General features: G+C 39.0%; 1 protein-coding gene across 1 annotated transcript; it reads right to left on the reverse strand.

The window, feature by feature from the left end:
- Positions 1 to 4,511: 4,511 nt before the first annotated feature.
- Positions 4,512 to 7,245, reverse strand: LOC146628368 (zona pellucida sperm-binding protein 3-like). The gene is made up of 9 exons (XM_085357785.1): positions 7,086 to 7,245; positions 6,277 to 6,584; positions 5,881 to 5,999; positions 5,648 to 5,751; positions 5,382 to 5,559; positions 5,153 to 5,270; positions 4,976 to 5,058; positions 4,671 to 4,759; positions 4,512 to 4,576 (listed from the first exon to the last, which is right to left on the reverse strand). The coding sequence occupies exons 1-9, from the start codon at positions 7,243 to 7,245 to the stop codon at positions 4,512 to 4,514; spliced, it is 1,224 nt and encodes a 407-aa protein (XP_085213911.1).
- Between the last annotated feature and the right edge of the window lie 7,313 nt (positions 7,246 to 14,558).

Genomic DNA, 14,558 nt, shown 5'->3' on the forward strand with positions numbered 1-14,558 from the left:
CAGGGACTGCTAATATTTCAGTGTGGGGGGGATGTCATCCAGGGAAGGACGGATGTTGTTTTGCTGTGCTGTATTTTAATGTGAAGTGTACTTATTTATATTTTTATATTGCATGTACTGGTTATATTTTGTGCAGTGTTTTATTTAGATTGCATGTTTTGGTTATACCGTCAAATTGTCCTGGAGAGACTCCGCCTTTCCCCATTTTTACTAATTGGACACACCTGAGAGGAAAGGCAGTGTAATTTACAGAGTGCTGAGTGACACATAAGAGGGTTGGAGCTTGGCGTTCGAGACAGGACGGACAGCACCAGCGCACAGAGGACCAGCGCACAGGGCACCAGCGCAGAGAGTGACAGTACCAGCGGGGAGAGCGGAGACAGCACCAGCGGAAGGCACGGGATGGCTGTGTGGCTTTGCAGTTTTAAAGAAGCGGCGGGCGGAGTTGAGAGCTCTGCCCACCCGGGGTAAGTCTTCGACTTATCCCCTTTTATTGAATAAAAACTGCCGGAAGAATAGTGACTGCCGCTCCTCCCTTTCTCTAGCATATCAAGACGCTAATGCGGAAAGGAAGGAGAGGACTCCGCTGGGTTTCCCTTTTACTTCGCTGGATTTCTTAACTCCCTGGGACTTTTATGCTGTGGTGGATCCCACTGGACTTTTAATGTTGTGTTTTATTGATTTTTATTGTGTTATCCCTTGGCCAAGGTTGTTTTAATTTATCTTACATTTTTAACTATTTAATATAATAAATTATATTTTAATTCTACAGTTTTTTAATCGTGTGCTTTCCCTTGGCGGCTCCACTGCTCTGTCCGTTTGGAGGAAGGTTTCCTTCCTTTAAAAAACGACACTGTGGAAATAAAATCAGCCTTTCCGCTCCGTTACATAGAGGAGGTAGTTTAGCCATTTAAAATCAGCTGTGTTGGATCAAGGACACATCTAAAACCTGCAGGACACCGCCCCATGAGGACTGGAGTTCCCCTGCCCCTGCTTTAACTCCACCTCTTTAGATGGCATAATTTATCCCACTTTAAACCTGTGTATAACAAAACAAAACGAGAATCAAAAATCAAACGTGAACAAAACAATGCGCCACCCCTTAGTATATTCGGACTTTGTTTTTTCCAAAACATAACGTTGCCAAAATTAGAGTCAGTTCTTCCATTTTTAAAGCAAACCAGACAACCTCACTCAGCAACAGCAGGGGGAGCTGCTGTCACGGTCTAAGGATACTTACCATCTCCATCTTCACAAACAATACATTTCTTTTTTTTTTTTTTTTGGTTCAAACAAACAAACAAAACACCACAAAATAAGTAATGCCAGCACAGCTAAAGCTACGAGGAAAACAAAATACAAGAGGAAGTAACAATCATTCTTAATTGCATATTTGATCCTTTTTCAAAACCCGTTTTGGTATGAGCTTTAAACAAGGGTTTCAACTCAAACGGAGGTTGTCTGTCATATGCAACCTGATTTGATCTTGTTACAAAAAAGGCAAAAAAAAAGTTCCCTTTTTCTTTAAAAGAAAAAAAAGGTTAAGTATGATGTAGTATGTGAAAGAAAATCATTAACATGGGCCCTTCAGCTCACCCTATAAGAAATCGTAAATGTAACCCCCCCCCCCAAAAAAAAAACAACAAAAAAACAACAACAACAACCTAGCAGCCCATATAGACCTTGTCCCATAAATGAAAATAAATAAAGATATATAATAAAATCAGAAAATGGACAAATAAGAATAACATTAATTTATTTATTTGAGGTGCTTGGACCAAATGTTTAAAAAAAAAAAAAAAAATCCACAAAACACAAAGTTAAAGAAAAGGGGAATAGGAATACTATTCATTAAAAGGTGAAAGTGGTGCAAATTTAAGCATATAATTCATCCACTGTCCATCTCCTTCAATGCCATGTGCCAACACAGTACAGAGCAGCTACCTGAAAGCTACTCCCACAGAGGCCGATTGTCTTAATTTCACATCTTCACTCCATATGACTGTAGTGTAGCTCCTGAAAAAGCAAGACTCCGATCAGAGTAACTCGACTCCTGGTATAATGTGAACCTTAAAACAGACAACTCATAAGCTGGAGAAGAAAGTGGTGTCTCACTCATTTAGAATATTATCATTTAGCCTGGAAAAAAAAAAAAAATAGTTTGCTTCTTTATTTAAAGACAAACACACACACACACACACACACACCCCTTACTGTTCATCACTGATTGAACCCTAGGTTTCTCTTCAGCACTGTAGCCAGTTTGACAAAAAGTCAGAGCACTGTTGAGACAACCATTTCTTTAGCGTTAACCAGTAAAAACTTCATGAATTTTTCACAAATAAAAATTTAAACATTACAGAAAAAAAATACTCATAATCATCTCACAGATATAACATGTACAGCTACTTCCAGTATCATTAATATTATTTTACACTCATTTTATTCAATTGATCTTTCTGAGTGAACTTCAGTAATTATTTTCAAAATTATTTTTTGACCAGGATTTGTTCTGCAATGCAACTATTACACAAGCATGTAGGACTGCTTATAATGATAAAAATAATTTCCCCTAGGGATCAATAAAGTATTCTGATTCCATTTGTGCAATATCTCTAAAATGAGAATTATCCTGTCTTAGAGTGATTCATGCATTTATTACTTCTAGGCTGGACTACTGCAATTTATGATTATTAGGATGTCCTATAATAGAAAAAAAAAAAAAAGTCCCTGAAAAGTCTTTAGCTGATCTACAATGCTGCACCAAGAGTACTGACGGGGACTGCACAGTGAAAGCATGCTTTTCCAATGTTGGCTTCTCTTCTTTGGCTCCCTGTTAAATCCGGAATCTAATTAAATATTCTTCTCCTCACAAAGTCTTGAATAATCAGGCCCCATCTCATCTTAATGATCTTCTAGTACCATATCACCCCATCAGAGCACTTCGCTCACAGACTGCTGGTTTACTGGTTTAATTCTGAGGGTATTCAAAAGTAGAATGGGAGGCAGAGCCTTCAGCATCTAGGTTTGTCTTTGTGGAACCAGCTCCCAGTTTGGATTTGGGAAACAGACACCCTATCTACAAACTAGGATTAAAACTATTTGAAAAAGTATATAGTTAGGGCTGGATCAGTGACCCTAAATCATCCCTTAGTTACACTGTAAAAGGTCTATGCTGCTGGGGGCTTCCCATAATCACTGGGTGTTTCTTCTTCACTTTTTTCTTTTTAAACTCACTGTGTTTATATGCCACTCTGCATTTAATCATTAGTTATTAATCTCTGGCCCTCTTCCACAGCGTGTCTTTTGGCTCAGATGATTCATAATATAATTCATTTTTAAGGACAAAACACAGGGAAAAGTCCAAAATTAAGGTCCCCCTTTGGTCCATTGGACAGCTTTGCAAGATCTGAAAATGGCAGAGTGTAGCTTTCAGCATTTATTCATGTAAGGATTTACACATCACTGAGCCTAGTTAGGGAGGATATTTATCGATAAATTTAAGATGAGCAAATTTAGTAGCTCGACTGTAGCTTACTATTATTGTAAATACTAACTAGCTTATTAGGTGAAGTTGCCACAAATTCAAATAGCAAAGATATGAGAATTCATCGGGCTGTATCAGTTAAACATTTTTTAAAGTAAACTAAATTTTCTACAAAGTTCACCAATATTTCTTTAGATCAAGTTATTTGGTCAATTCAGTGAAATTTAAATTTCAAGACTTTTGAGCCTGACCTTTGTTTAAGGTCAGTCAGCAGCCATCCTCTCCTCCCCTGAGAAACTGAAAGCAGAGACTGATGACTCAGACAGGTAGCTCCCCCCTGGCCCATGATGGATGCTGATGTCCCCACAGCTCAAGCAGTGATGAGGAAAGGTGGCTTGAGGGTGAAGTTGATGGTGTAGGTCAGGAGAACAACCCTCTCTGATACATGGCGACAAGGCTTTCCCAGCTGTGTCTACTCAGGTGATGTCATTCAAAATGGATAATGGTGGAAGAGCAGAGTAGCTGGCCCTATGCAGCACCAGTAACTGCTGAATGATTTGAAATACACCGCATTGCCAAAAATATTTGCTCATCCATCTCACATGCACATGAACTAGGGTGACATTAGATTATTAATCTAGTATTTACCATGATGTAGGCCCACTCTTTGCTGTTACAATAGCTTTAACTCTTCTACGGTAGGAAGTCTTCCCACAGGGTTTAGGACTGTACAGGCCAACTAATTCTTTCACACTAAAACTGCCAGATTTCATATTCATAAACAGATTAATCCTGAAACAGCATTTCCTCTTAGAACAAAACTAAGAATTCACACCTAAATTAAACAAACAAAAAGCTAAACCTCAAAATCAGCTCCGTAGTAGAAATTACATTTCAAAAAGAAAAACAAGTTTCCTACAAGTTTTCCATTTTTTTGATTTAACTCCGATCTTCAAACAAACCAAGGACACAAACTTGGGCCTAATTAGTGTAAAAGACCTTTATTATTGAATAAAGTCATTTTTCATCTTAGAGGTTTCTCCTTTACTGTGATTGGTCCAACAGCCATTTCCTGTTCCCACTTTGTACCTTCAACAGATAAACAGTGTGACATCAACCTTAATATTTGTATAGATTTTCATACTCGTGTAAATTTTATGTGAGTGAGTGTGTTGCTGCTTACCCTTTACAGTCAGGCTGCTCTTTGTGCCTGCCCTGCAGTCTGTGTCACAGCAGGAGCAGGCATGATGGATACCACTGGCCTCCCTCCACCTGTCATTCAAAAAGGTTTCTCTTACTTACTCCTCGTACTTGTTAGTTAGCTGAGTGCACCAAATACAATGAGTATACTATTATTATTTATATCTTTCTAATCAAGAAATTGGTACTAGTCCTAAAATACTACAGAGTTAAAATTAAAATCCTTTTAAGCAACTGAAGATGAAATTTGAGGATGGGAGTTTTGTAGTAACACTGCTAGTGTCTTACCCACTGGAGAATGAACAGGCTTTGTTGGTGGCATTGACATTTGCAGCAGCTTCCGTGGCCCTCAGGCTGCAGGTAATGTATATCTAACGAGACACATACAAAGAAGCAAAATCTACATTTCTGAGCAATGATGTGAAACCAGCATCTGCCTGGCAGGAAAGCTGTTGCATATCTTACCACACCGCTGTTTCCGTGCTGGAACCTGAAGGCCTCCAACTCAAATTGTAGTTTGTCTTTGTGAGACTGAGGCAGGAAGTGAGAGCTGGATCCTGTCAGCTGACTGTCAAACATACACCTGTACACAACACAGAACTCTCATATTAAACTCACATTTAGAAGAGCAAGGCTAAAACATACAAGTAACAACATAAACATATTTTTGGGTTACAGAGTACAGTAAACTGACCCATTATTTCCCAAGAATGCGTATCGAGGGACAGTGTCCACGTTTGGGACCACAGTTGCCACACAGCTGTCTACAGTTACTCTGAGAGGGATGTGGTGAAACTGTTCAACTGAAGCTTCAAACTTCATCATGTCTCCCAGAAAAAACTGAGTACTTGAACGAGGGAACTGCCAGTTATCTGAAAGATACAGCACAAAAAGAAGAGAACGTACGCAATCAGAGGACCTGAAAAGTTACTGTAATATGTGAACAACAAAGAGACCCACCAGTCATTAATCTGAGGGAGAAGTAGAGACTTTCCTCTGATGCTTTGGTCTCACTGAAAGGAGCCCAATTTGGCTTCAGCACATCACTGCTCACATCATTCTTCCTAAAACACAAAACAAAACCCAACTGCAAACACCTGAAAAAGAAAAACTTTGACAGAGTCTGACTTCAGGGTCCAGCTTTATCAAAAAGACATCCTTTTGGTTGAGTTAGAAAAATAAAAAAGCCTGACCTCCGGTAGTGACACTCGATGCTGACGGAGACATCTATAGTTCGGACGATGGGACTGCCCCCCAGAGGGCTGGGCGTGTAGAGCAGTGTGAACACATAAATGAATGACTCCTCAGACATCTGAAGTATAGTTGTAAGAACATTTCAAGTTCCATTAATGTGAACTTTCACACAAACACTAGTATGAACACATATTCCTACTGATTGGTCTGCAGTTCGTCTTGACTAGTTCCTAAGTCAAACACAATTAAAACCCAAACACCACTATTGATTTATGCCAACATAATTATTTTATCGACTGAATACCAGAGATGGTGAAGAATCTAACAAAGAAACAGGAAAAGGAAATGTCAGACCTTGGTGAAAGTGCATATTAATTTGAACATTTAAGCCTCACCAGTAACTGACTGCCACAGCCATGAAGCTCTGACTCAAAGATTAGAATCTGAGCCTTAGGATCTTCCTCTGTAGCAGCACATCCTCCCAGTGTGACATCTGTAGTCTGAACCAGAACACCAGACCCCAACAGGTCTCTCTTGGCTTCCACTCTGATCGAGTTTTCCCCACAGATGACTTTGATGCTTTCAGGTGCCATTGGAGTTCTCAACTCAAAGTTTGGAGGGAAACGAGGTTCATCTTTAGTTGGTTCCGCTGGAAATCTCCAAGACAATGGTTCAAGGAAAGGTGGTTCCTTCTGTTGGACAGCTTACAAAGAAATATGGCTTCTCTCAGTTTGTTTTGTTCTTTTAATGCTGAACAGTTGTGCAGTTCAACAACAGCCAGCCCAGTCTCAAAAAGGTTTTTTGTCTGCAAAACCCAAAGATATCTTTAATAAACAAAACTTGCAAATATTTTAGTAGAGACTGTCCAAGGATTGTTTCCTTACCAGTGTAGCACCAATGAAAGTCATTTGGTATTAAGCCACAGTGAGCAGTAGTGAGAAAATTACAGCTTCTCACTACTAAACTGAGAAATTGTGTACGACACCATACACCATAACACCTATACTGTACTATGCATACAACACAATGAAATTCATAAGATTCATCAGAATTAGAAATGATGCAGTAAGCATAAATGTTATTGCTCTGATGATTGATTTGACATCATTTTAGATAAAATTAAGATTATATTTATTTGTAATATACAAAAATACATATTTAACTTCTAGAGAAATGAAAAATCATCACTTCGTGTGTTGTGTACCTGCTGGTCTCTGGACTTGCTGGTTTGCTCTGTGGTTTCCAAACCTGTTGGCTGCAGGATGGAGGATCTGGTTGGACTCCCGAGCTGCTGCTAAAGCACCACAAACGAGACAAAAAAAGATTCGGATCATTTTGTCAGGCATGTGTTTGCTGTGTTTCATCTGTTTGAAACAGGTTCACCTGTGCAAAAGGTGGCTTTGTAGAGCTGACTCTTGGCCCTGCCCACTATGTGATTGACCTGATGATTCTGCAGCTGAGTCATGTTTACCTGTTTGGAGACCAGATAAATAAGATCCCCAACTACACTGACTGAAATGCAGCCCCATAGAGTCCACACTGTTGATCCTCCTGACCTTCTTTATTTGTTTTGTCATCAATTTTCTTTTTAAACACATCAGCTTTTCATCGGCACTGCTCACAACTGTAACGAAATGCTCCCAGGCAGGAAGGAGGCAGATCAAAGCCATGGCACCGGCACCACCTCCAGACTTGGATTAGCTTGGCTCAGTGCAGATCAACACCCCCAAACCCAGAAAGTATTATTTCTGAGACCTGTACTTATTGCCAGTCCAAATCCAAGTCCAAATCTGATGTTGTTCCCCTTTTCCTTTGGGTTCTGTGTGTATGTTTACTCAGTCATGTATTATTGCTGCTGGTTGGTATTTGAGTGAAATTAAGGTTGTCTTTTACAACGTTTTGTTCACCTGTGGTTGAACCAGCTTTACAACAATGAAGTCAGTATCATATACCGCAAATTCTGTTTACCTCTCTCAAAGGTAACCCTGGTTGCGCGGGTTTCTCCGCCTTCCTGTCAAAGTTTCACCTACCATTTCTGGTCATCAAGATGGTTTCTTAAGACTGAAGCAGCCATTGCACTTTTGGAAATAACCTCTGTTTCTGTGCAGACCTCTAAGCATTTTGGATACCCTCAAGTATGTGTGATAGCGAGTGTCTGCCCACTCTGGGAACCAGCAGCATTACAGACAGTGTTTTTTTTTTCTTGCCTTTTTGCCACATCCTGTCAATAAACCTGTGCTAACCCCTTTCAGTGTCCTGCAATTGAGTCCATCATTCTGAATGTTCATGCATATCTATCTACCAACACAAAACTAACACATTTAAAATATTTAGCAGTAATTTAAAATCATTTAATGCAATATTTTATAAACAATAAGGCTTTTTGGAAGCCCACAGATATACAGAACATTATAAAAATCCTATTTGAATCTATATGAATCAATGCTTATGAATGAATACTGCTTACAAAAATGTGTATGTCACAGATATTGACATACACATAATTAAATATTATGTGTATTTAATTATACTGATCATCCATGCTAATGTTTAGGCTGGCTCATCTTAAAATAAAGTCTAACAAGACAGACAGTTTGGTCTTAATTTGAATAATTTGCTATAGGACTCCATTCTACTACATCTACAGGACATGCTGGCCACCTGGTCTTGTTGACAGGGCATCAAAAAAGAAAAAAGAGGAACAGAACAGTCTGATTAAACACTAAGTTGTCCAACTATTTGAATTATTAAAGAGTTTCCAGTTTAGGGAGCAAAAAAAAATCTTTACAGGTAAAGAAACATTTTTGCATTGTCTTCATAGTGTATTATACAATCACTCAGCTTTTTTATATGCTAAATAAAACTGCTGCATCACAGAGGTTCAGTTGTTACTTTGAGAAAAGAGAGAAATCACAGAGAGAAAGCACACTCTCTTGCTCTACTTTTAGTAAAGGGCAAAAAAGACATGTTTCAGCAATAAGCTGTCATCAGTTGCTTCTCGTTACAGTTGTTATTTCATCATTGAGAAATAGAATAGAATAGAATAGAATAGAATTCAACTTTATTGTTATTGCACATGTCACAGGTACAAGGCAACGAAATGCAGTTTGCATCCATCCAGAAGTGCTTTAGCCATGATATAGATATATTACAAATGAGTTCAGACCCAGCTCTGTGCGCACGTAGTATAAATATATTTAACGTAAGAAACAACATCTGTTCTATTTTTGCCATATCAAAATGAATAATACACATTTATATATATATATATATATATATATAATTTATTTAATATATTAAAAATTAGACAGAAAATGTTCGATATGACTCTGTTTGTGTGTCAAAGACGAATTAATTGCTAGAGTCCATCCTTGTAAAACTGTTTATGAGTCGCTGCTGTACCTCTGTGTTCTGCATAGAAATAATTAGTCCAGCCAAGGTCACAGTAACACCCAGGCCAAAACAAATGCTGAAACACATTCATGCACAAGGACAAAAACACAATGAGCTCTGTTCTTTTTGTAACTGAGAACCTTGAGAGACAGAGGGGAGACTACAGTGAGAGGACCAGAAACCAGAACCAGATCTCAGCTATCGAGTATAAACCTGTGGCAGCTCGTCAGGGGTATCACAGCTGATCACACTCACATTCAGAATTATCCAAAGTCAAACCCAGGACCTCCAGGCTATGACGTGAAAGTGCTGCACATAGTGATGTAATGGAAATATCTCAGGAATGGAAAAAAGGAAATATTTGGAACTCTCTTCATACACGGTGGAGCAATGTCAATGCGGTGCCTATGTGCTAATAATGCATGTGTGTGTAAAAGAAGAGAAACTGACAGGCTTTGTGGTGCCGGCCTCGAATGACCATTCAAGGAGTGGCATTGTTGTTTTATTTTTTAGCTCTGGAGAACACCCTCACCACCCACCACCACCCCTCTCTCCCTCTCATGTATAAACAGTAGCAGTCTCCTGGGGCTGTTACCTTCACTGATATTAATGAGCTCTTTCTGCTCATTTCCCTTATTTATTAACTGCTGATAGCCAGAGGAAAGGTAGGTGTGTGTGTCTCTGTCTCTGTGTGTGTGTGTTTGTGTGTGTAGTGTTGTTTGAGTTTAATGTTAAATGTTATTTTTTTGCACATGTGGCTGTTTTTTTTAATGTTTTTCAAAAAGGAGCAGTTTGTTAATGATGATGTCAGTGAGTGTTAGGAATGACCTTAATGGAGGAGAATGGTTTTTTTTTTCTTTTTTTTTTCTTTTAGAAAATAAAAAAGCTTTAATGGGGCACAGTCACTCACAGCCAAAGGGACAAACAGGGACCACATCCTCATTTTAGTTTTGACACCACTTCTAGTAGATAATGGCTTGAGCATGAATCAAGGCTGCAGTTTGGGAACGGCTTCAGGCAGATCCCCAAAGAAGTCATGCACTGGAACCAGTGATGACTGTATGTTACAAAGGTCAAAGATTGTTGCAAATATGTAACTGGTAGGCAAGCTTGGGACTGGGAGTTAAGGGAAGGTGCCAGCAAAAAGGAATGCCAGGAGAAGAAATCAGAAGAAATTCTGGATAATGAGAGAGCTTGATAGAAGAGTGAGGGGAACCTGAATCAGGTAGCGACGTGGCTGGACACTGAACAGAGGCTCTGATAGTGAAGCTTGCTGGGATCTTTGAGGCCGGAATGGCCCAGCAGCTCATAAAGGCTTAAGGGTGAGTTGTTGTTTGGCTGGTTAGTTTACATTATTTGAGTAAAGTAGCGATGAATACTGTACAGATTTTGTAAATGAACAAAGGTGACGGTAAGCAGTTTTGGACACACAATGTGATTTTGGCCATGAAAGCCTGACGGTTCCGTCCATCCCGCAAACTCTCAGCTTTAGTTCTTTCCATATATTTTCAATTGGATTCAGGTCAGGTGATTGGCTGAGCCATCTTTTTTTTTTCTTTTTCGAAAGCCAATTGAGAGTTTCCTTGTGTGTTTGCGATCATTGTCTTGGTGAAAACATCCACCTCCGTTTCATCTTCATCATCCTGGAAGATGGCAGGATGTCTCGGTACATGTTCACATTTATCCTTCCCTCAGTCATATGAAGCGTGTCAGCGCCATTGGTTGAAAAACAGCCCCACACCATGATGTTCCCACCTCCAAACTTCACTGTTGGTGTGGTGTTGTTGGGGTAATATGCATATGTTTAGCACCAATAAGGCTGTGACCATCTTGAAAGGGCCTACTGGTTTTTACCAATCATGAGCTGGTTCTTGTGTGACACGTTGGGAATTACACACCTTTTTACAGGCCTTCAGTTGGACTGAACCGGCTGATATTAATTTGCACTAAGTGGCAGGCTTGCTCTCTAATTACTGATAGATTTCAGCTGTTGTCATGACTTTTTGCACCTCTCTATCCCTGTGTCATTTCTCATTATTACACAATTTGTTGGTTTGATTTTGCTGGTTTGATTGCAAAGAAATGATTTGATTTCTTTGCATTTGTGGATTGGATGGGCTGTTAGCAATATCTGGGGTTAGTTAGATTTGGAGACGGGGTTATTTAAATAATGCTGTAGATAGATTTCATGCCAGTAGCACCTTTAGAAATATATTTACCTAGAAAGTTGATGACGTGTTCAACACTGTTTTTACACGGTGTGTGTGTGTGTGTGTGTGTGTGTGTGTGTGTGTGTGTGTGTGTGCGTACACACTTTCTGCTGTGTGTTTGTGCTTTGTCAGTGTATGTCCACCACGTTTTAGGGAGGTGGCGGACACACTTGCTTGGACAGATTGGGTTTGAGGTCATCAGAAGACAAGTGAGTGCTGTTGTAGAATCTGCTGAGCAGCACATTTCTTGTTTGACCTTTGACCTTGGGTGTCCGTTCCAGTCACCTTGCTGCACTCTGTCTTCTGTCTCTGTTGTGTGACTCCTGCAGTTACAAAGAATCAGAAATAAACCAGTCGCCACTTGTTTTATGGGGAGAAAAACAAAATTAAAACAGACCAACAGATGTTTCCACTATTAATCTGTATCATCCAAAATAAACTGCAGCACATTTTTGTATATGAAATCTAGAAAGGTCACAATATATGGAGAAGCTGATGAAAAGTAAACACTTGATTCTTTCTGAAATTTTAACTATCAATAAAATGATCTGCTTATTTCATGGAAATACTTGGCACAAAGAATTTGTCACATCCTCAGTTCAGTACAATTAGAATTATATTGACTGAGGTTGATTTGGTGCCAACAACTAAATCTTTGCTCAGGAACTCATCTTTCCTACACCTTTTACTATAACCTGGTTTCAGTTTGCCTCTGAAGTGTGTGTTTTATTTCCCGTCCTACCCTCATCCCACATGGCTTAGACAATGTCCCACACTTTGATTGGTTCTTGTTTGCAAAACTAAGGACAGTCTCACAAGAAACTTGGCTAAAAATGCGCTGGTCTGTGCATCCATATTGAAACCTAAAGATGATGCAGAGAGCATCTGAGATAACAGCTGGGTTTATTTATGGAATTAAAATTTTGCAATGTATCAAAGTGTGCTTTGAGGTAATTTGGGAAAATCTGACCGCAAGTTGTTGAACCAAAAGTGGACTTTTTAAAAATGACAAGATAATCACACTACCAACCAAGAACTGCTTAAGACAAATGAGTTTAATGAAAGTCTAGAATTTAATGCCAATGAAATGTTGTGCAGGAATTAGATCAAAGAAAACTTTTGAACATCATACAACTAAAGGAATTTTACATTGAAGACTGGCAAAACATTTAAGCAAATTGAGGTCAGATACTATTGAGCAGTAACAAACTGTACAGAACTTCTGAGTTCAGGGTTATACTGTAATAAAACAGTACATCTATTGACATGTTTAACAAATGATTGAAGAAGTGGTTTCAAGTGTATCACCTTTAACTGTAGGCACTGTGGGAAGATGATAAAACTAAAGCAATCAATATTTTTCTTACTTATTGAGATAACTGAATTTTAAAATGAAACTTAATTTGTTGTGTAAGAAAGAGGGCTTCCTTACTAGTATGATGGTAACTTGTACAGCACCTCAGGAACACCTTTAACCAGCTGCACACAAGAACTTTACTATTTGAGTATTTTAATAATTAGCAGGTAGCTTTTTGTTCCAGGTCCTGCACATGGAATTGCTTTTGTTTTTGCTTTTGTGTTTCACTGTTCTTTGAAAACTTCAAGTAAACTTTGAACGTGATAGAGTTTGAGTGAGATCAGTGGGTAGATAAAAATGTATTCTAAAATCGGATCCTATGCTGGTCTGTAGGTGAATCTGTTAACTGCAATGAGATCATTTTACCAGCAGTGATGCATGCACCTACTGTTTGTCTATCCCGACAACACACACAGTGAGCTTCAGATCAGTGTGATGTTCAAAAGAAAGCCTTGTTACATGTTGCCTGGTGAGTCGTTCACTGAGCATCTACGGTATATAACTCCCTTCAAAGTGAAACCAGAAACCCCACGAGTTCCTTTGCCAAAACTTTTGCTGTCAGAGAGAAAGACGTACATGTAACTAAAAGCTTTCTAACATCATAATCTCGCTGTCAGATCCTTTCTCCACCAGCACTGCAGAGGGTGGAGCAGAGCGCATACAGGTCTAACATCAGTGGCACAAACTGGAGAGCAGCTCAGGGCAAGCAGATGGACATAGGAAGTCCAGGAGGTGCCCAAGAAGAATAAGAGTGTGATGTTTATCTTCTCATAGCCCTCAGCTCAGCATTATTATTTTCTAGAACAGATGATAACGTCGAGGGGAGAAAGTAAAGCAATTCAATGTTTAAAGGACAGAAAATGTTTAACCATAAAATAAATAATTGAATAAAATATAATTTTAGAGGTAATTTATGTTATAATATTAAATGTGTTAATTAACAAGACGATATTAATCCTGTTTATTATTGCAGAAACAACAGTATGAAAAAATGTAATAAAGGTATCTGTACTTATCTGTGCTTGAGTATTTATTTTTCTGACAACTTTTCCCTTTTTCCTCCCTACATTTTAACACAAATATCTATACTTTCTACTCCTTTTATACATTTTCAAAAGAGTCTTGTTGCTTTATGTTCAGCTGTATCATTTATAGCATTTATCCTCAGGGGTTAAAGTGGGTGAGTGCAGGTGTCCTTATGTTGTAGTCAGCATCTAGCTAGTGCTACAGAAGAAGAAGGTTTCAACATTTCTAGCTCAAAAACCATCAGCAAACACATAGACTGTCTGTGAGCAGTGTTATTGGCTAAAATAAGAGAGGTTAGGTTTAATGGTAAGGACTGCTTAGTGACACTAAGCTAAACTGCAGACTTAAAGATATATAATAATAAATAATGTCCTTTTTAATCACATAATGGACTTGTATATTATATATTGTGAATCTATACTAACTATATACTAACTTTGTGTTATTCAAATGTTCCATGAAAATACTGGGTAGTTTTGTGCAGGATAAAGAGGTAAAAAAAAACACCCAGCACGCCCCTGCGGGCGGTTTATCCTTCAAGCTCGGGTCCTCTACCAGAGGCCTGGGAGCTTGAGGGTCCTGCGCAGTATCTTAGCTGTTCCCAGGACTGCGCTCTTCTGGACAGAGATCTCCGATGTTGTTCCCGGGATCTGCTGGAGCCACTCGCCTAGCTTGGGAGTCACCGCACCTA

The sequence above is a fragment of the Diplotaxodon limnothrissa genome, linkage group LG7 (genome assembly GCF_057381915.1).
Source record: "Diplotaxodon limnothrissa isolate DT_005_m linkage group LG7, D_limnothrissa_male_GT1.1, whole genome shotgun sequence".
NCBI classification, from domain to species: Eukaryota; Metazoa; Chordata; class Actinopteri; order Cichliformes; family Cichlidae; genus Diplotaxodon; species Diplotaxodon limnothrissa.